This window comes from Talpa europaea, assembly GCF_964194135.1.
Source record: "Talpa europaea genome assembly, chromosome: 5".
NCBI classification, from domain to species: Eukaryota; Metazoa; Chordata; class Mammalia; order Eulipotyphla; family Talpidae; genus Talpa; species Talpa europaea.
Window position 1 is genome coordinate 140884238 of NC_140071.1, and position 21583 is coordinate 140905820.

General features: G+C 56.2%; 1 protein-coding gene across 2 annotated transcripts in view; it reads left to right on the forward strand.

Moving 5' to 3' along the window:
* The window catches only part of SLC2A9 (solute carrier family 2 member 9), a gene marked incomplete at both ends in the record, with an annotated part of 42095 nt that extends 20512 nt beyond the window's left edge, over positions 1-21583 (forward strand). For both annotated transcript variants that reach the window (XM_084234052.1, XM_084234051.1), the window contains 7 exons: positions 5811-5943; positions 10550-10737; positions 15208-15318; positions 16757-16858; positions 17008-17083; positions 19855-19982; positions 21329-21583. In XM_084234052.1, coding sequence (XP_084090178.1) covers positions 5811-5943; positions 10550-10737; positions 15208-15318; positions 16757-16858; positions 17008-17083; positions 19855-19982; positions 21329-21583 — 993 coding nt within the window. The remainder of the gene's footprint in view (positions 1-5810; positions 5944-10549; positions 10738-15207; positions 15319-16756; positions 16859-17007; positions 17084-19854; positions 19983-21328) is intronic.

The following is a 21583-nucleotide window of genomic DNA, read 5'->3' on the forward strand; positions in this document are numbered from 1 at the left end:
AGAGAAAGTTAGATAAGGTTTTTTTTCTGTTATGCTCTAGTGTTTGAGAGCAATTTAACCCTTGAGCCTCGCTCACACAGGCGCCCACCCAGACACCACGTCACAGCTCAGGAGCTGCGGGTCCTGATTAGGATGGTCACTTACATTGGCCAGGCCACAGCCCAGAGGAAAATGCGTGGTGGTCTGTTGGTGCCCAGACAGATACCAGCCCACACTAGCCCATCACCTCTGTCAGCCTCAGAGCCACCCTGCAAAGTGGTGATCACTGTTCTCATTCCCTAGACGAGACAACTGCAGTGTGACAGAGAATAACGCCATAGCTAGTACGTTGAAGGACCAGAACCGGAGCTTGGGTCAAACTCCAAAGCTGAGGGGTCCAGGAAAAGTGTGGCTGACATCAAAGGTCACAGGGTTCATGGGTCACCAGGGCTGGTGTCTGGTCATTTGAAATCAAGTCCTACACTATAGGTGTCCCCAGACGGAGGTCATCCTCTGCCAAGTCGTCTAGATGGGATGTCCTTGAGCTTTTGCAAGGCTTTGAACAAGCCACATTTCCTTGTTTTCCTTTTGTGAATTCCTTTTGTAGGATGCTGATCTGATCACAGGTGATGCACAAGGAGGGGTGCAGCAGGGGGAGCAGACAAAGTCCTGGTGTGAATAGGTCTGAACAATGAGCCCCAGAGGCTGGCATGATTCAGCGAGAACACAGAGGCTGACAAAGGGATTGTAATGGGCTTCAAGTCCAGAAAGAGTTATTTAGAGTAGAACAGCAACCCTCTAATTTCCCAGGGAAGAGAGGGGTGACCTCTATAAATGTCTCATCAGGGAAATTGGGTCTGCCCAGCAAGGGGCAGCCACGAGCGGCCAGTCTGGCCCCAAGGAGAGTATAGGGGCCGAGCACAGAGCTGAGCTCCAGCTCTGCTGCTTACCAGACATACCACTAGGAATGCATTACATAATGTCTCTGTCCCTCAGTTTCCTCAGCTGTGAAGTGGGGTGAAGGCAGGGGTTGTGGGATGAGGTGGAGTCCCTGTGTAGGAAGCACTTGGAAGTCTGCACGTGCCAGGCACCTGTCTGTTACTGTAGGTGGGCCCGGGACACGTTTAAGCCAACAGCTTAAAAGTGCCTGGATTTCTCTCTAAAATCCCTGATTTCAGAGATAATTTTGCTGCTAGACTTTCAACCCATCTCTCTACCTCTGTGGCCTCTGGTTCTTTATCTGTAAAACAGGAGAACAGCCTCTGACTTTACTTTTCCATAATATTGCTTGCGTTCCAAGAGAGGTAAAGAGCATCCAAGATCCTTGAAAAGCAGAAAGATAGTGCAGGAGGGGTCAGAGCTGGCCTCATTCCCACCAAGGGGCCATTGCAGCTTTCTGCGAGGTGAGGGCTTTGCCTTGAAGGGAATGTCAGTGTTCGTTATCAGGATGGGGGATCGTCATAAAGCAACCACATTCCTGTGATGCCTGTTGTTGAAACAGAACCAGACTCTAAATACCTACGGAATAGAGCTATTCTAGAGCACTTTTGCTGCAATACATCAAGCTGTATGAGTAGCTGGAGTGAACTCTGTAGGGTCAGGTGGTGTGATTCCTGCAGAATCTCAGGCGGAGATGGTGACAGATTGGCCCCCAGGGAGGTGACCCTGGGCTCTGTGGTGCTGTGGCTGCAGGTCCAGCCCCAGGGGGCAGCTGGGAGGATGGCCAGGGCTAAAGGTCCCGTGGACACTTGTTGCTGGTGCTGTGTCCCTCCTGAGTCCCAGCCAGGGAACAAGAATTCTAGACAGCACAGAGCACCCCCTGAAGGCGGGCACAGGATTCTCCTGGCTGGTGCAGCGCCTGTACCTCGCCGCAGGGAGTCCTCGGGTCTGGTAAGAGATGAACCGTTGGTGCAGACCTGGAGCCGTCGTTGATCAGGTCTGCGCAGAGCTCTCCATAGCAGAGCAGGCCTGCGGTGAGTCCTCTTCCTGAAATCTGCATGCAAATGCTCAATTCAGCTGGCAGCTGCTGCAGGAAGGTGATTTGCTTTGCTTTGCTCCCACAAACACCTTTCAGGAACAAGAACAGGTTTTTGTTCGGCTGTACCCCTCAATTCTCACATGGCCTTGAACGAGTCCATTTGACCTTTCTGGGGGAAAGGACACCCTCTGGGTCCCGTGGCCTCGTGGCTCCGCCCTGGTCACCGAGCACCTGTGGTCAGACTTCGTGGGTCAGGACTCAGGGCCTGGGATCCGAGAAAGAGCGTTGCTGCTGTGACCCAGCTGTGACCCTGAGGGGCCGTGACCTCTCTGTGCCGCGATGACCATTTCTGCAAAGCCAGGGTGGCCTCTGGGCTCTACTCAGCGACCGTGGCGAGGAGACCAGGAGAGAAGCCACGGAGCACGGAACCACCCCCACTTGGCTGAACCTCCCCGTGGGGTCCCCAGCGGAGCCCTTGAAGCTCCCCCGGTGTGGCCCTCCCGGCAAGCTGTGGATTCTGTCAGCACCGGCCCATCTTACAGAGGAGGACGTGGGGGCCGGGGCAGTAGGCCAGGGGCCGGCGGTCACAGAGGCACAGTCGCGTCCAGACACCTGCTGGGGGCTGAGCCCTTCACCCCCAGGCCTGGCCCAGGGAAAGCCGCCGCTCTGCGGCGTGGGTAGTGGTCCGCAGCCAAGGCCGCTGTGGGGGCCGCAGCACCTGTGACAGACGGGTGCCCCCCCACACACGGGCGCAGGGCCTCGTGGCTATTTTTGTTACTTGGGTGAGTCACTTGGTGTGATAGAAGCTGGAACAGTCCACTTTAAACTCTCTCCTACCCGCATCGCCAATCGCTTTTCTTGGAAGAGGAGGGAAATCATCAGCTCTCCCTGTGGCCGCTAATGTTTCCAGGAAATCTCCGAACACTGGCTGGAAAACCAAGTTCGGGAGCCGCCGTCGGCTGAGCTGTCTCCTGAGTGCCTGGCGTTCCTGCCATGCTCCCTCCCGGTCCAGATGCAGGCAGCGCCCAAGCTGGGCCTCGTCACCCTGGGGTCAGTAGCATCCACTTTGGCCCGGAGTTGGGGACCAGGCCATGGCCCCCAAAGTGCTCATCGTTAGGAAGATTCCACATGTCCCTGTATTTAAGACACCGGGGAGGCTCTTCACAGACGTGGCTTCTCCGTAATGCCGGGAATCCATTCAACAGGCTCACTGACTCTGATTCCAGAGGTGCTGAGCTGCAGGTTCAAGGCGATGGAGGCGTCCACCTCAGTTAGTATGTAGCTCCCCCAAAGCCTCCTGGAGTCCTCAGAGCCGGGACCAAGTGCCAAGGGCAGCAAAGACCCACAACTCAGTCCCACCCAAGGCTCCTGCTTCTGTGCTCCTGTCTCCAGAATTCCCGGCCCACAATCCCACCACAAGGTTCTCCCCACAAGCCTGTGCACATCCATACATGCTGTTCCCACAGCAGGGCTGCCCTTCCAACTCCTCTCCTTCCAGCGGGCAGCACGCCGGCCAGCCCCTCACTGTTACGAGGCCGTGATTCCCACCTGCACTGCTGGCTGGGCTCCCTGTCCCACACATGCCGGCCGCAGGGCCTCGCCCGCAACGGGAGCTGCAGGAACAGCGAGGTGACCGGCCCACGGCCCACCTGCCTGCCGGCGCAGGAGCGCAACTGGGTTTTCTTTCCCCTCAGCTTCCTGTTTGTGCCCTCCCGAGGCAGCAGCAAACTCTGAGAAAAGGAAACAAGCAGCAACACACACACCTGGAAGGATTTGAAAATCCACATACACGTCAATCTTCGTTTTTAACTCCCACGGTCGTTTTGAAAAATTTGAGATCGACCTCGCCGTAAACCTCATCCTGTGAGGGGGGCTCTCAGCAGGCTCAGGTTTAGAAAGTATTCGAGGAGACAGTGTAGGTGACAAAATCTGGATTTAACACTTGGGGAGGCAGACAGGCTCCATCTGGAGCGCCGTGACCTGGGGGGCGGCAGGAAGCTGCGGCAGGTAAGAATAAGGGCAAGAGAGAAAAATGAAAATTCTGGCTGGCTGGGCGGGCGCTGGCTGCGTGGGGTGAGGAGGAGGCTGGGGCTGGTGCTGGGCAGTGCGCCTCGGGCACAAGGCGAGGTCTACGTTCCCTCTGACCTGTGTGGGCCCGCGCGGCAGCCGCGCCTCAGCCTGGAAGTCCACCTGCACATCACAGAGCACACGAGCATTCTCCTTTCTAGTTCCCGAACATGCCAGAAGATCTGATGCCATCAGCAGTGCTTGCCCACGGACACCCTCGGACAAGCCCCTCCTGGCCTCTCAAGTGGACCCTCCCCCGACATGGAAGCGGGTTGGGGACCATGTCACCAATTGCAAATGTGAACTGTCATGATGGGCAGGAAGGGAGGAGACTCGCCAGCCTCGAAAAACAGGACAGGAGCCAACTACTGGCTCTGGGTTAGGACATTGCTGAGCCCGGCCTCAGGGGTCGCGGCCTGCTCTGCCCCCCTGATCCCAGCACTTACTGGGGGTCCCAGGGACCCTGAGCCTGGGGAGGGAGAAAGCCTGGGGAGGGCAAGCCCAGACAGTGCCTCCAGGGAGATGGAGGAGGGTCTGCGGGCACGGCCAATCATTCTCGAGTTTCTGCGGCACATTCCGTGGGCTCCCTGGCAGCACCAGCGCCCTCCCCACCGAGTCTCCAGGCTGCACGGGCTCTTCTCACTTAGGAAATGACCCGCCACCGCCGGCCTGGAGGCCTCCGCTCTCAGCCTTTCCCTGCAGGGCCACCTGGTAAAGGAGCCTTTGGGTGAGGTCAGCCTGAGTTTGTAGGCCCTGCTGATCTTTCACAGGCCAGAGGAGGGGGCAAAGCTCCCCCATTGCCGGCTGCACCCCCCCCCGCACCCCCATGTCAGGCTGGAGAAGGGCCAGCTGCCCCCTCTGTCTGCTCACCAACAGGGCCTTGGCGAGGATGGCAGCAAGATGGCGGCCCTGTTAACCTGCAGCAGGGGTTCAGCGGGGGTCAGCAAGGCGCCTTTTGGGGAATAGCAGAGAATAGCAATTCGGGCCACACAGATGCAGGCAGAGATCGTGAAGCTCCCACCAGGAGCCCAGGCTGAGGGGCCCTGGCAGAGGAGAGAAGAGAGTGAGGTCCTGAGGATGAGGTCAGGGATGAGGTACTGGTCAGAGGCAGGGGTCATAGGTGAATGGTCAGGGTCATGGATGAATGGTCAGGGTCATAGACGAATGGCCAGGAAGGGTCCCAAGGTCAAGTTGGTAAAAGTTCTCTTTCAAAGAGGCTATTCTGTTCTCGGCGGTGGGGCCGAGTCCAGGGTCGGCTCCCGTCTGCAGGGGGCGGTAGAGCGTCCCCTCTGGGTTGGCTTCTCCAACCCTGATTAACGCAGTTCAATGATGTTTACCAGCGTTGGTTTACCTTTTTACCAACATAAGCAGTTTCCTCAGCGCACCTACTGTGTGCCAGCCCTACTGTGCACCACCTGGTCCCACCCAGAACGGCCAGCAAGGTGGGGCTGCCCTGTTCCAGGGGTGAAGACAGGTGCTGAGAGGCTGAGCATGGTCTCCTGGAAAGAGCAGAGTCCCTGCAGGCTGGCCGCGGCCTCCCAGGGCCCATCAGCCCCTCCTTCTGGGTACCCCTCAGATCATCTGGCAACTCAAGTCCCAGGCGGCCGTGGAGCCAGCCATCCAGTGCCTGGAAAAGCGGACAGGCCGGGCTGGGGCCAAGCCAGTGTTGGTTCCTTCCCCAGCGTCTGTTCTGGGGTCTCACTGCAGAGTCAAGGCTGCTGGGCCAGGGGTCCAGTCCCAGACACTGACCGCAGGCCACGCCCACTCACGCCTCCTCTCCCCCCAGGAGAGCACCTGGCCCTACCTGTTTGGAGTGATCGCCGTCCCGGCCCTGGTCCAGCTGGTGAGCCTGCCCTTCCTTCCCGAGAGCCCTCGCTACTTGCTCTTTGAGAAGCACGACGAGGTGGGAGCCGAGAAAGGTAGGGGGGACCAGTTCCAGTGTCCTGGGGGCTGGCGCTGCCTTGGGGGACGGGGACCTGCGCCGTGAGCAGAGCTGGGTGGCTGCAGACCCCCATCTTCCCACCAGAACGGCTCTGCGTGGCCCAGGGGGGCCCCAGGTCGCATGGGGAGCCTGGAAAGCCAGGGCAGAGCAGGGTGAGACCAAGGGCTGTGGGCAGGGCTCCCAGCACTGCCTCGGGTGGTCAGACCGCAGAGGGACACTGGACACAGGCTCCTGGGTGCGCGGGTCCCTCCTCTGGCCTCTCTCCCTCACGGCCCAGTGGTCCCGTCTTCACACTTGCGTGCAGGGAAGGAAGAGCAGGAGCCCAGTGCCCCACGCAGCCCATTGAGGGGGACAGTGGACCCACTGGCAGGAGAGAAGTGGGCCTGACGGGCAGGGCCGTGGTCTCCGGCACTTTGTGCAGACCCCCAAGTGGAGAAGGCGGGTCGGGTCAGAGCCCAGCTGCAGAGTCCAGCCTTTCTATGGAGTCCCCAAAAGGCAAAGTCACTTCTGAAGAAGAGACAGCTGGAGCGGGCAGTGGCTCTCCTGCGTGGACAGTGGCCTTCCCGGGCTTTAGAAGGGTGGCCATGGTGGGCTGCCCAGCCCAGCTCTCCTGTCTGCCCCCGAGCAATTCTTGTCAACTTGCTGACCTTTGAGCCTTCATAGGTCAAAGGAAATGACATCTGCCTCCCTCGTGAGGGCTTGTGGTGAGGATTAAATTGCAGAGTCACACATATTCTCCACACTCATAATTACTGACCATCTAGACATATCATGGAATGGACTATATGTCCTTAGGGAGGGGGGAAATTTCCTCTGCCTTCTGGGCTCCTCTGGGGCTGTTCGAGGATTCAAAGCAACAAAAGACAAATTAGTAGCAACAAAAGACAAAGTTAATTGCGTGCATGTGGAGCGGCCACGAGGAGGTGGCTTGGAGGGAGCGGGGGCTCGTGAAACGGCTGCTCTGCGACTAGATGCTGGCCTGCCGCTGTAGCAAGGCCTCGCCCTTAGAAAGCTTATTTTTGGGGATGACCCCAAGTCTGGGCATGACCCCCAGTTTTCATTCTTCTAGGTAGTTAAGGCAGCGGGGAGTTTCCCTTGGGCCTGCAGGGCCTCTTTAGACCCACACCCGAAATAATGCCCCGCGACACAGCTCGGGGAGGCCTGTCCTCCCGCGCGATGGTGCCCGTGGCCCTCGTCACCGCGGGCTCGGTGAGTGTCCTGCCCGCTAAATCTCACTCACGTCCACCTCCAAGAAAATGGCTGAGCATCATGGAGCAGCCCAGTTCAGAATAGCTCGTGTGACCTCCTGTGAGCTCCAGGAGCCGTGGCCACGTCCATCTCTCACGGCCCACGCTCCTGCAGAGGGAGACCAGACAGTACTGCCCTCGCCTGCACTTCTTAGGTGGAGGCACCGAGGCTTGAGGGGGGAAGCTGTGGTTAGACGGGCTTTGGTCTCTAGAGGCTCTTTAAGATGAGGAGGAAACGACAGTGTTTCTCCATCGAATTTCTATATGCAAGTTGGCGGCTTTGCAGAGAGGTGGGCCTGAGGCCTCACCCCCAGAAGCCTGCAGGGGCCCCTGGCTGGTCACCCTGCCCGGTCACCCTGCCCATCTCCCAGCCAGCAACTCACAGAAGGGTTGGGCTGAGGGGGGCTTGTTCTGGGGGACTTCCCACGGACCCCGGGACACGTCTTCATTCCCGAGAATGGAGTCGCTTCCCATTGAGAGGACTGTCCAGGGTCCCAAGCACAGGACACTCTCTTGTTCTGCCTGTGGTCAGTGCCATTCCTGCATCACCTCTGAGTCTACTAGGGGGGTCTCTGTGCCTGAGCGCCGGGAGGAGCTGCCTGGACCCCAGTTCCACAACACAGGGGAATTCACCTCTTCTTGGAGGTACTTTTGGGGTCCTGAGGTTTCTGGGCTCCGAGTGTCCTCTGCTTCTTGGCGCTGGCTCCCTTGCACCCGGCTTTGTCGCATGTAAGTACCCCACATTGAACATCAGTGCCCACTTGGGTACTCGGGACACCACAGCAGCCGTCACGTCCACCGGTCACCCGCGTTGCAGGTGGTTTTGGAGATTTCCAGAGGTGCTCGCCGCACGGGGTCCAACTCCCTCCTCCCACCTCTTCCCCCTCACCCCTCGTGACCTCTCTTTCTTAGGGGGCCCTGGAGCCCCAATTTCTTCCCCTTCCCACATGTTGAACAGCATCCCTCCCCCTGAAGCTGGAACCAGCTGATATGCAAATAAATGTTCAGCAAACACCTTCAGGCGACGTTTTCATCAAATTATTTTTCTCAGTCAAGACAGCGCTTTCCTTGAAAGACATTCTGGTGTCAGCCATGAAGTTCACTCACTTTTCTTTCCTCCTTTATACCTGGTAATGTCACCAAGGCTATTTTGATGCTCCCGGCTGGATGCCTGCTGGCGGGCCTCGGGAGACAGGTCAGGCCGGTGGGACCCCACCTCTGGCTCACCCCCCACCCCGGCAGCCGTGAGAGTCCAGGCAGGTCGCCCACCACCTGGGCTATGACCTTATTGAGGTCTTTGCTGCTAAATGGCTTTACAGATCATGCAGGGAGGGAATCTACTATACCCCAATTCTCTCTCACCTCACTGTGAGTCCTTGGCCACCTTGCTGTTTTGCCCAGTTCAAAGCCACCATGAGTTGAAGATCAGTTGACTGTCCATGTATGCTTTTATTATTTCTGGTTTCTCTATTCTAGCCTATTGGTTGGTGTCTGTCTCCATGCACCGGGCAGTGACAGGCCAGGCGCCAGCATGTTCCTCTCTCTGCCTGGCCGTCAGGGAGGGAGAAGCCATCCAGGCAAGGAAAGGCAGGAAGAGCATGGCAGAGGAACAGCATAGCCAGGTGCAGAGTCTAGAAAGCATAGTAAGTATAGGAAACAAACTATTTTCTGGACACATCCACGATAGGAAATAAAATGACTGCATTGAAAGATGGAGTTCACAACTTTCAAGACAGAGATTTTTGTTCCATGAAATTCTGTTAAATGCTGAGCATTGAATTTAGCTGAGGTTTCCTGGCAGTCAAGGTGAAAGGGGAAAGACTCGGTTATCAAGGTCTCCTTATTTTAAAACAGAAAGCATATATGCCAGGGAGGTGGAGAGAAATATTTTCCTGTTCCAAAACTCTAGGATTACTTTATCACATGAATGTTGCATTTTGAACTTTGAGAAAGTATTTGAATTACTATGTTTTCATGCATGATGTAGAAATGCTTCTTGTCCGGTTACTTCTCCCATCTACCCTTCCCAAATGCTAGGAAAAGTGTCAAGTCATAGTTACAAAAGAGACATTCTGGGGCCTTCCCCAGTGGCGCAGCAGTTGAGCACTGGGTTGCGAAGCTGCCCGTCAGCCTCTGCAGCGCCGGTTCGATCCCCGGCCGCCAGCGAGGGTCCCACATGGAGTGCAGACCTCTCCTGCTGCCCGCTGCTCCCCTCAGCAGTGTACTTCAGTCCTTCTGCCTGCTCTGCTCTCCCCTCTGGCTCTGGTGAATTCTCTCACCCTCCCGCGCTTCTGACTGAACCCAGTGCTTGTGTAAATAAATAAATAAATAAATCTTTTAAAAAAAAAAAAAGAGAGGGACATTCAGAAGCAGTTTTCAGTACATTACTGGACAAGCTGAACAAGTTGAATGTGTTGGGTTTTTTGCTACTTAAGAGGAATGATTTCATTTCACATTCCCTGTGGTGCAGAGCAGTGTTTTAAGGATGCTGCCCGCTGTGCCTGGAGTAGACTGTCCACAAGAGCTGTCACCACTGCCACCTTTCCCCGGGAGAGGCTGAACATAGAGTGTGAATATTTAAATCCACATTCTCAAAGCATCTCCTGTGATCCATCATCATGACCTCGGGGGTCTGGTCAGCTAGTGGCATGTCCATCTGTAGCGGTGGACACAATGAAGGGCTTGGTTAAAAAAGAACAGATTGAGGCTGGAATTTGCATTATTCAGCCTGGAAAAGGCACATAAGTGACATGGGTGAGTCTGAATTCTGAGAGGATTCTCCGTTTGAGACAATTTCAACCCGAGTTTTCTGTATTTCAGAGGCTTGCATGGAGAGGGCTCTAGGGGGCCCTTAGCGCAACCCTCCATCAGTTGGTACAATTGACTCCTGGGCATCCTGGCCATGTGGCCAACTGACCTCCACCTGGGTCCCTCTGATGAGGACAGCAAACAGGGCCAGGCAAACGGGGTGCTCAATAAACACTCCTGTAAGCCAGGGCCTAATCTTGTCCACTCATTTCAGCAGCCCAGAGCCATTACACGAGCCCATCTGGGGGCTGTCTGCCCCCGCGTGGGCACGCTCTGCTCTACCGTGGGGCACTTAGGGGACCCCACGTCTCTCTGGCCACCCAGGTGACCTTGGGCAAGTCACTGCAACTCTCCGAGCCTCCATTTTCCTATCTTTTAAAATAAGGACTTGGGTACTTCAAGGTTTGCAGGGCCCTGCCGGCTCTAGCCCTGACAAGGCGTGTGCCTGGGCGGGGCCGGCCCCGCAGGACCCAGCGTTAGATGCAGCGCACTCCTAGCCCTGCTGAAAGCCTCTCGTCCTGTCGGCAGCTTTCCGGACCTTCCTGGGCAAAGAGGACGTCTCCCGGGAGATGGAGGAGGTGCAGGCCGAGAGCCGCATGCAGAGGAACGTGCAGCTGGTGTCCGTGCTGCAGCTTCTCCGGAGCCCCTTCGTGCGCTGGCAGGTCGTCACCGTGGTGGTCACCATGGCCTGCTACCAGCTCTGCGGCCTCAACGCGGTGAGCGCCCCACACAAAGGGAGAAGCGGGTGGGGGTGCGGGGCCAGGCCTAGACCCCTGGCTTCCAACCCTTCATGGCCTGGTCCCCGGTTTCCTCATCTGTAAAATGGGGTGACCCAGCAGTGAAGAAACAACCCCTGCAGAGTGTCCACCGCTGCGGCTAGCAGAGCCGGCATTTCCTCAGCCTTTAATGTCTCCCTTTCCATGGATGTAACATGCGTGAGAACATCCTGCAAGCTCCAGCCGCAAGTCACCGAGAGTCCGCACGCGTCCGTGCTGCTAAATTCATGGCTCTGTCCTTCCCCGCAGCATTGTCCCCTTGGCCCCGAATCCCAAGCCCCTTCTCTCGGGGAACCACCCACTGGCCCACGTCCCAGAGGTTGTTTCTGCTTGACGTAGCTCATCTGTGCGTCTGTCCCGTCGCGCCGGGGAGGCCCTGGTGTCTGGCCGGCTGAGCTCCATCAGCACCACCCCCTCCAGGTCCATCCACGGCGTTAGCCGGGCCTGGGATTATAATGACTTACCCTAGAAATTCCTAGAAGTGCTATTTCTTCATGAAGTGGGGGTGAAGACAGCATAAGCAAGAGACACCGGGATGGTTTCCAGAAAGTGCTCCTGGCTGGGCTGACTCAGTGCGACTCCGGCCGGAGGAAACCTCAAGGCTTTCAAGAGGCGCCTCGGCCCAGCTGGGGGCCTTGGAGACCCCGCTTCTCTCCCGGCCCAGGTGACCTTGGGCAGGTCACTGCCACTCTCTGCATCTCTGCATTCCTGTTTTTACAGGAAAGCTAAGTGGATTTGGGCAGGATGTCAGAGGAGGGGTCTCCCATGAGGTTCCCAAACCCTGTGAGGGACGTAGCCTCCCCTGCTCTTGGGGACTCCAGAGGCTAAATGCAGGGACCTGGGGACTAGGGGGGCAGGCTGGGGATAGTGATTATTCTGGAAATCAGGTGATCACCTCCAGAGGCAGAGAGTGCCCCTGTCCATGACACTGGGCAGGCTGGCTGGACAGACACTTGGGGAGACAGGTCGGGGGTTGCACTGAAACAGCCAAGCACCCTCCTGGGCCACTTCATGTTGCTCAGAAGTGGGGCTGGGCCTTGGGGCAGAAGAAAGGAGCCCCCGAGATGAACTGCTTGTCTGCATTTATTTACATGGAAGGAGTCTGAGCCTGGCACCCCACAGTCAGCATGGAGGGTGTTGGGGTGAGTAGGGAGGTGACGTGAAAGGGGGATGTCCCTGCGTCCCGCAGCCTCTTCTCTCCACACTGCCCCGCCTCCGGGAGCGCTGGGGGCCGTGAGACGGTCTGCTGCTTTCCCATCTGCCCTTCCCTGCTTGGCTGAGTCTGCAGAGGGAGCAGCACCTGGATCAGGCCCGCTGTTGCCGCTTCTCCCAAGGCCTCGGCGGAGCGAGAGGGTCTCAGGGCCTCCCACCCTGTTCCGAGCAGCAGACAGGAGGGTGTGCTGCTTCTGGAAGCTAAGGCGGGAGTTGTAAGAGGCACACCCGGAGTCTGTGTTTAATGAGACATGCAGATTAAGGACCGTGACATTTCTAAGCTGAATCCTCTCCTCCGCTGGGACATAATTTCCTAACTTGCCTGCCCTAAATAACTGTCTGAATCCTTGGAGGGAGGATATGCCACCCCCGCTGCAGGACTGGATGATGGACAAAACCCATGGCATCTGCTCCCCAAGCCGGGGCGCCCAGCCCTCTCACGGCCACTGCCTGCTACCTCTTTCTTATCCCGAGAACACGTAACGTGAGATCCGCCCTCTTAAATATCTAAGTGTGCAAGATGCTAGTCTTTTTTTTTTTTCAAATTATTTATGCATACAAAAGCTGGGGTACAGGCCAGAGGTGCAGGGGGTGAGAGGATTCACCAGAGACAGAGCGGGGAACAGAACAGGCAGACGGACTGAAACACACCGCTGAGGGGAGCAGCGGGGAACAGGAGGGGTCTGCTGCACCCTGTGGGAAGCTCCCCGGCCGGTCAGGAATCAAACTCGTGCCGCAGAGGCTGTGGACAGCTTCACGGCGCTGTGCTTAACCCCAGATACATTCCCAGCAACAGCACGCAGGGGTCCAGTTCATCTACCTGTTGGCTACCTGTGTGTCACCTTTGGAGAAATGTCTTTTCAAGTCCTGGGTCCATGTTTTACTCGGGTTACTTGGAGTTTGTCCGCTTTTGTGTTTTTGCTGTTAGGACGCAGGAGTTGCTGATATATTTTGCAGATTAAGCCCATATGAGACCAGTGGTTTGCTAGGTGTTTCTCCCTTCCCAACCATTCCCTCCGTACAGTCTTGATTCTTCCTTCTGCTGGGCAGAGCTTTTTAGTTTGATGTGGTCCCATTTGTCTGTTCTTGCTTTCATTGCCTCTGCTTTTGGTGTCTTATCCACAACCCTCTTTGTCAAGACTAAGCTCATGAAGATTTCCCCTTGCATTTCCTTCTAAGAAAGAAAGACTCTTTCTTCTAAGAGTCTTATAATTCAGGTCTTGTGTTTTTATCTTTGCTCCAATTTGAGCTAAGATAAAGGTCTAGTTTTTTTCTTTTGTACGAGGATATCCAGTTATCCTAGCACCATTTGTCGGAGACTATCCTTTCCCCAGCGCATGCTCTAATACAAAGGTGAGCAGCGAACCCCGGCCTCCCCCCAGTGCCCTGTGCTTGTCCAAGCCCTGCCCCCCACCTGCTGCCCTTTCATCCAAGTAATGTGAGCCGGACAAGACAGCCGGCCACTCAGACGAGAGACTGTGAATGCCCTTGAATACCTCTGTGTCCCCTTAGTTTTGCCAGTATTTGGGGGGGACTGGTCTGTGGTTTGAGCCCTGTAAAAGCAGCTAACCATCTCCCATTGACCTGATTACAACTCCAAATGGTGCCACCGTTTTCTGGATGAAGAACTGAGGCTTACAGAGGGCCAAGGACTTGCTCAAGGTCACAGCAGATGGTGTTTGCCCCAGTCACACCTCCTGGCACATCAGGCGTGACCAGGCGAGACCAGCCTGCTGTCTCTAAGTTTCAGACATCCTGTCCTAAACCTGTGCTGCTCAGCCTCAGCTCCAGCACATCCAGGGCTGGAAAACTCATGGTCAGTGGGGGTGGAGGTTGTCCCGGATGTTTTGAGCAACCTGGTCTCCACCGGTGGGTGACAGCAGCCCACCCCGCCTGTCCTGACAACCGAAGATGTCCCAGACACTGCCCAGTGTTCCCTGGAGGCAAAACCACCCCCAGTTGAGACCCATTGCATTAAGCGGACGTGACTTATTATTCAGTGTATTTTTGCTAAAGAGCCCAGGAGTGGGTTTCACACACTTTAGCCATCAAACAAAGTTGGATTTAACATTTAGTTATTTCTAAATTCCTTTTTGGTGGTGGTTTGTTTTTTCCCCTCCTTCTCACAATAGCTTTTGAATTCCTGTCTCTAAAATGAGGCTTGTCACTTAAAATCACTCATTTTTTGTGGCTGCCCTCTTCCTGGACCATTTGTCCTTTGCATGAAAACCAGACTCTGGTGCGACCTTTCAGTTTCTCTGGCCAAAGGAGCTGTTCATTTCAGGGCACAGCATCCCCCCAGGGCTGCCACAGGGGTCTCTGCACCCCCAGGTTGCTCCCCTCACCTCACCCACCCTTCAGGATGGAGGTCCCATCTCATGGTCCCGGGGCACCCCCCCACTCTGTCTCTGGTGAATCCTCGCACCTCTGGCCTACACCCCAGTTCTTGTATGCATAAATAAAAAAATTTTTTAAAAAGAACAAATAATTTTTTAAAAATGCAATTATTCTGGACTAGTTTCTTGTCCTAAATGACTTTGACCCAAGGAAATGTCAATGCTGTCGTATGCTGAGGACACCAACACTGGGGTCCCTGATTCCTAAAGAAGGCCCTGTGGGGACTCAAAGCGGGACCCCCTGTTCTTTATCTGGCACCTTGGTCATCAATGGGGCTGAAAAGTGGGTTCACCTGCGGCCAGCAGATCCCCGTGTGGCTCCTTCTCAGAGCAGAGCAGAGCTGGTCCTGACTTCCCGTCTGTGCAGATGCTTTGCCCTTGCTGCTGGGGGTAAGAACAGCACTGTCCTGCGGCCACTTAGTGACCCACAAAGGCTGCTGAAATTCCAGCTATCACACCCACCATCCCACCAGCAGAAAGGAAGAAGGACAAAAATGAGATCATGTATCCTCGATGAAAATCTCCTTTGGTGGAGACTTCCCAGAAGCCCCTCCAACATTTCTGTGTATACCTCATCACCACACGCAGCAGAGCACACCTCCCCGGAATGCAGTTTGTCAGTGATGAAGAAGGGAAATGTGGGAGAGGGGAGAAAACATCGCCCGCCACTGCTCCTAGCTCCCCCATGTGACTCTGGACTTAGCAGCGAATCTAAGAGGCCGCCTGTCCGTGACCTTCATGTCCGTGACCTCCTGTCGATGCATCTCACCGACTCCCTCCCCTCCTCTTTCCTGCATCTCAGATTTGGTTCTACACCAACAGCATCTTTGGGAAAGCTGGGATCCCTCCGGAAAAGATCCCCTACATCACCTTGAGCACCGGGGGCATCGAGACCTTGGCTGCCATCTTCTCTGTAAGTGAATGGGGGTCCTTCCTGAAAACATCCTGGGGGGGAGGGTCTAACAGCACCTCAGGGACCCCCAGGCAACAAAGGGGCTTCCTTTAGGAGAGCTTGCCCTCTGCCATGCCAAGGGGTCTGAGTTGTAGGAGTTTATCGTGTGGCTTATCCTTGACTTTTCACCCACCTGAAGAATATTCTTTCTATATTCTGCTTCCCTATCACCTCCCTTTAAAAAAAAAAATAGCTCCTTTTATTGCCTCTCATCTATGTTTCAAAAGGCGCAGAAATAACCCTGAGAGAGTTTCTTCTTTGGGAGGGGCTTATTCCTCTCAGGGATTGTTAATGGCTGTTAAATTATTTCTGGGGTTGGCGCCTAAGGACTTTTTCTATATATGGCTTGACTAGGTCAGTTGGAAAGGACCAGCATTATTTTCAATGACCCTGAATCTCCATGTCCCGGCCTGGTCTGCGCCTTGGTCTGAGCCTCGGGATCCTTTTCTATAACTTGTTTAACAACCATGTCAATCACTTCCATCCCGCCTCGGGTTCTGGGCTTGTGGTGCCAGACTCTGTTTTTTTGATGCCTCCTTCCAGAATTTTCTACTCTTAGCCTCCAACCGTGGGAATGTAAACTGGCACAGCCATTAGGAGCGTGGTCTAGATTTACCTTTAACAACTAAAAATACCGTATGACTCAGCAATTCCGCTCTTAGGCACCTCATCCAAAGATCATGAAACCATCGAATCAATAAATGACCGGTTCTGCAGTGTTTATTGCAGCACTGTTTACCATAGCCAGGACAGGGAAACAGAGGACTGGATCAAGGAGACGTGGTCTGTCCAGACCATGGAACACAACTCAGCCGAGGAAGGTGGAGTGTCACACTAACAGCAGCATGGGAGGAGTCTGAGAGAATTAGGGCCAGAAAAGCAAGTCAGAATGAAAGACAAATATTGGATGTTTGTATAATGGATGATCTGACAAAGTAAAATACTTATAAAATCTAGCAGACACTGCTAACGAAGGGACGCTTCTGCGGCTGGGGCCGGAGAAGGGTCCAAGAAGGGGTTAGGGATGATGGAGGGAAACAAGAAAACAAACACACCTGTACGAGGAGGTGTGGCGCACCTGCGGGCCGTGGCCGGCTGGCTTCGAAGCGGGAAGGGCCACAACTATCACCTCAGGTTCCTCCCCAGACTCCCCGGCAGATAAGCCCTCGGCCCCCACTGAGCCAGGTCAGGCGGAAGGTGCTGCCGAGCCCCACGGGTGCTCGTGAACGCGGCTTTCTTCTCCCTTCCCTCCTTCCTCACACAGCGCACGCTTCCCTGCTGCGGCCTGGAGGAAGTGGCAGGTGTCTCCAGGTCAACCCCAGCCTTAACCGCGCCCCCACTCGTGGTCCTTCCCCTGCTGCTGGAAGTGGGGTGATAAGTCTGTCCGCTCCTGACCTAGGGCTTGGTCATCGAGCGCCTGGGACGGAGACCGCTCCTCATCGGTGGCTTTGGGCTGATGACGCTCTTCTTCGGAATCCTCACCGTCACGCTGACGCTGCAGGTGAGCAGGTGTGTCTGTCGCGCCCTGAGCAAGGTCAGAGAGGTCAAGGGACCCCCCAAGGTCACACAGATGACTGGGGCAGAGCTGGGATGGGAACCCAGGTCCTCAGCGCCGCTGCCTCCTCACCACACATGCACCCTTCCCCACAGGACCGCGCCCCCTGGGTCCCTTACCTGAGCATCCTGTGCATCCTGGCCATCATCGCCTCCTTCTGCAGTGGCCCAGGTGAGCTGCCCCTTGGGCGCTGGTGTCCAGGGGCCTGAGGCCCCACCAAGGTGGGCAGGGCAAGGCACAGCTGGGGACAGTGGGGAGAAAAGGGCTTGTTTCCACGCAGTGACTGCCTTGGTTTCCACCCCACTGAAGGCAGGCAATGTGCTTGCCCCAGTGCCCAGTGCCCAGGTGCCTGGTGCCCAGGTGCCCGGTGTCCAGGTGCCTGGTGCCCAGGTGCCCGGTGTCCAGGTGCAGTAGTGAAAACACACAATGGCCCAGCAACAAGTAACAGTTGCCAGAGCTGAGCCAGGGACACTAGCTGATGATCAATCTCAGGCGATCAAGTTGCAGTGCGCACCCGCAGAAAAGTGAGTTTAATGCCCTCGGGGAGGCCAATCCCCCCAAGACTAAAGGAGCATCAGCCCCCCAGGGAGAAACCCTGGCAAGGTCTTTGGGGAGCAGATCCATTTGAGACTTGACAGGGAGCCGAAATCAGGTGAAGGAAAGACAGAAAAGCAGGCAGTTTCCGGCCATGAAGGTCACTCGTGTGCGTCCCCGAGGGGCGAGCAGGGAGCTGGACTCATGCGGGTCCATGGGAGAGTTTCGTCTTTGAAGAAAAGCAGGTCTTCACTAATGCGCGTCCCTTACAGAAATATTTAAAAATAAATGTGCTCATTGACTGTTGATTTACAGAAGCTTATAAAGATGTATACGTTTTCAATACGTAAAAATACATTTTAAATTTACATATAAAGAGAGGGAATGGTGCGCTGGTGCCCTGCGTCAGTCAAGCCTGCTGCAGGCCAGGGAGGCCAGCCGCGCCCTTGCCGGCCCAGCAAGACCAAGTGCGGCCGCTGCCGTGCGCAGGTGCACGCGGGATCTGAGCGGCGGGATGAGCAGTCCTGAGGGGGGCAAAGCTAGTGTCTGTTGCGCACACTCTGGCCTGGAAAGAGATGCCTCCGTGGGTCACGCTGATTTACCTGGAAAGATTGCGGGGTGCACTAGCCTTGGAGGGACCTCTAGCATCTGCCCTTTCTCCCTGGGCCCCAGGCCCGCACCCTCCCTGCTTTCCAGCCCTGTGGGGGGACGCAGCTGCCCCACCGCATCGGGTCTGCGGGACCCCAGCCGTCCAGGGCCAGCCCCTGCCTACGCCTGGGGGAATGGCCTCCACCTTCTAAAGGGCAGCCCTCGCTGCCCCCCACCCCGTATTCCCAAGGCCATGGCTGCATCTGCTTCCGCCGGGATTCAGATACCCTCGTCAACCTGAAACACACCCAGAGGTAGGTAGACAAAGAGGCTCTTGGGCCATCAAAGTGAGGATTCTAACCCAGGAAGCTGTTCGACAGATGTGACTGCAAGAACTGTTCCAATAAACGCGAGTGTGAGTTTATACAGGCAGGAACGGTGAGCCATCGATACGAAGAATGCAATTATTCTGGCTCTAAGTTGTCCTGGCCGAAAGATCCTAATGCAACACGGATTTCATCTCTTCCTTTCTACAGAGAGCACCGCAGACCTGGTGTCTCCTTCACCTGGCTCCTCGGTCCTCGAGGGGCGTGAAAAGACTGGCTTTACCTGCCAGCAGAGGCCTGTGCAGTGTCTGTGGCCCTGTGCGCCCTTCTTGCTCCTAAGACTCTTCAAAAACACCCTCCTCTGGGAACTCCAGGGTGGGGACATTCAAGCCTAAGAATTTGACTTCAAAGTCCCGACTGAAGACATTCCACTGTCAGAACACACTGACTGGTAGTCACAAGGGAGAACTGTTTTCAGCTGGGGCGGAGCCAGGGCGCCATGTGCTAAGGTGCATGATCCATCTTCGCAGGCTCCAGTTTCAATCACACGGGCAGAGACTAACGATGCCGAGAGGCAGAAAGTGCTTCTCATAGACATTTTTCAATTTTTTTCTCAAGTTTTTAACTACTGTCTCCTAACCTGTGTCCCTGTGTGTGCCACACTCACTCTGCCCACGCTAGGCTGTCTAAGTCTCTTGCTCCCCTACCTGCACCAAGTGAGGTGCCAGCCACCCCTCCTCCCAGCCAGCAGACTGCAGAGGGTGCTCACCACCTCCTCATCACCATCACCATCACCCCCACCATCACCCCCACCATCCCTAGCACCACCACCACCCCCACTGCAGACAGTAGCTCACCTACTCCTCACACACCCCCAGCGTCAGTCCCTGCCAGCATCACTTTGCAGGTGAGAGACCGGAATTGTACAGACTGGGTGAGGCCAGGCCTGAAACCTGCTCTCACTGACCCCAGAGCCCGAGCAGGAGCCCACGGTGCTGCCCACGCCTCTGGCCGGGAGGCCCCGGCTTCCTCTGGGATTCCGCAGCTTGTGTGTGGGGCCCTGAGGCTCAGGAAGGAAAGGGGGAGAGCTGACCAGGCTGGGGGGTCCCAGGGGTCCTCCTGGCTCCCCCATCCATCTTGCAGTGCTGACAGAGGCCCTGGTTTGTGTCCTCACTGCTGAGCTAGGAGCCGCGGCCACGCCAACCTCCAAGATGCGGCCCTGGCCCCGTGGCGCTTTCTTTGCAGCGCGCAGCTTGTCAGATCTTTTCAAAATCCGATTCTGAGCATTTAATTCCAGTAAGTAAATATTGATCGAGCATCTACTTTCAGTTAAAGGTGCCAGGGAAATCGGGCTGCTGCCCGCCTGGCAGACCCCATCCGGCCGGGCGAGGAACGGTCCGTTCCGCGTCCCTCCGATGCGCTGGCGCCCAGGGTGGCTGGCGTGGGCACGGGCAGCCTCCCCACGTGACTCACCTGCGCCTGCCCCCCTTGCAGGTGGCATCCCCTTCATCCTGACGGGCGAGCTCTTCCAGCAGGCCCAGCGGCCGGCCGCCTTCCTCGTGGCGGGCAGCGTCAACTGGCTGTCCAACTTCGCCGTCGGGTTGCTCTTCCCTTTCATCCAGGTAGGGTCCACGGGGCTCCTCCCTGGGGCCCCTGAGCAAGGGGTGACTCGCAGGGCCAAGGCTGAAACTTTCTGGGCTGGAAGCGCCACTGCAGACCCAGGGCGGGGTGGGGGTGAGAGAAATGTGCCTCGGCCCCACTTTGGGGTCTGTGTGGGGCGGTGGGGCAGGTCCAGGCTAGTGCTAGACACACGTGGCCCTTCATCTGACCCTGCTAGGCCAGCCCACCCCCACCACAGTGCCTGGGCCTTCTCCTCCGCGTCCTCGCAGATGCTTGCTCCTGGCCTCTCGCCGGCCTGAGGTGGAGTCTCGTTGCAGGTTTGCCCCGTGACAGGTGAGGCTGGACATATCTTCACGCGCCTGTGGTCACACACAGGCCGCCTTCAGAGAAGTGTCTGTCCAGCTCTTCTGCCCCTGCTGTGGCTGCTTCTTTGTTTCTCGGCCCGCTATGGCCCGCGGGCACCGCTTACCTCGTCACATCTGCAGATGGTTCCCAAACAGCGCGCGCTCACTGGGCAGGGGAGTAGCGTTAGGATGACAACACATCTTTTTGGGGGTGGGGGGCATGATTCTACCCACAGCACCTCCCTGTCTAGAGTGTCCTCCTCACCCTAGTTTACCCAGAACTTTCTCTGAAAGCCTCCAGGATAGCCCCCGGAGTCCATTTTGCTCCCCCAGCCCTGCAGTCCCTCAGCCCTGCTCCTGCTGCTCCTGACTTTTGGTTTGAGCCTCTGAGTTCGGGGCAACCTGAGGGTTCTTTCCCCACCGCCTCTCTGGCCAGGTCCGTCTGTGTCTTCTCCCCGGTCCTTACTCTCCATGACCGAGCACAGAGACCAACCCCGGCTCTGGGGTCAGGACACCAGACTGGAATCTGCTTTCCCTCTCAGCTCAAAGACACAGGCCCAGTAACTCCAGGTTCCACTCCGGCGCCTCCAGCAACTCCAGCACCCGCGTCCGGGGCTGCGGCAACCTCCAGCCAGTTAGAGTAACTAAGTGATAAATCCCATTCCGGTCTCCCCACCCAGCCCGCCCCAGCCCCCTCAGGCCTCAGCTGTAAGTTTCAAGCATGGCGATTCACTTTTTAAGGCCAAGTTTAAAAAATATATCCAGACTGCCATGTCCTCATTTTGCCAGGGTTTGAAGAGGGTTTATTCATGTTCGTTTAAGAACGTCTCGTGCAAACATCTACACAGACACCATTTACCTACAGAGCCTGCTTCACACGTGCTGTGTTTTATCCAGGGAATATTGATATAGGAATGGAAGCTATTAAAAAATTTGTTCGGAGATGTTTGTACAGCCAGTTTAGTGGTTGTCGATTTGATTTGTTTTTATCTATCTTCCCACAGAAAAGTCTGGGCACCTACTGTTTCCTGGTCTTTGCCACGATCTGCCTCGCAGGTGCAGTCTATTTCTATTTTGTCCTGCCTGAGACCAAAAACAGAACCCATGCAGAAATCAGCCAGGCGTTTGCCAAGAGGAACAAGGCATGCCCACCGGAGGAGAAGATGGACTCAGCCGTGACTGACGACAAGATAAATGGAAGGTCGGAGCCAGACCCCACTTCCACGCTGGACAGTCCTGTCAAAAATGGGGCTGTCTAA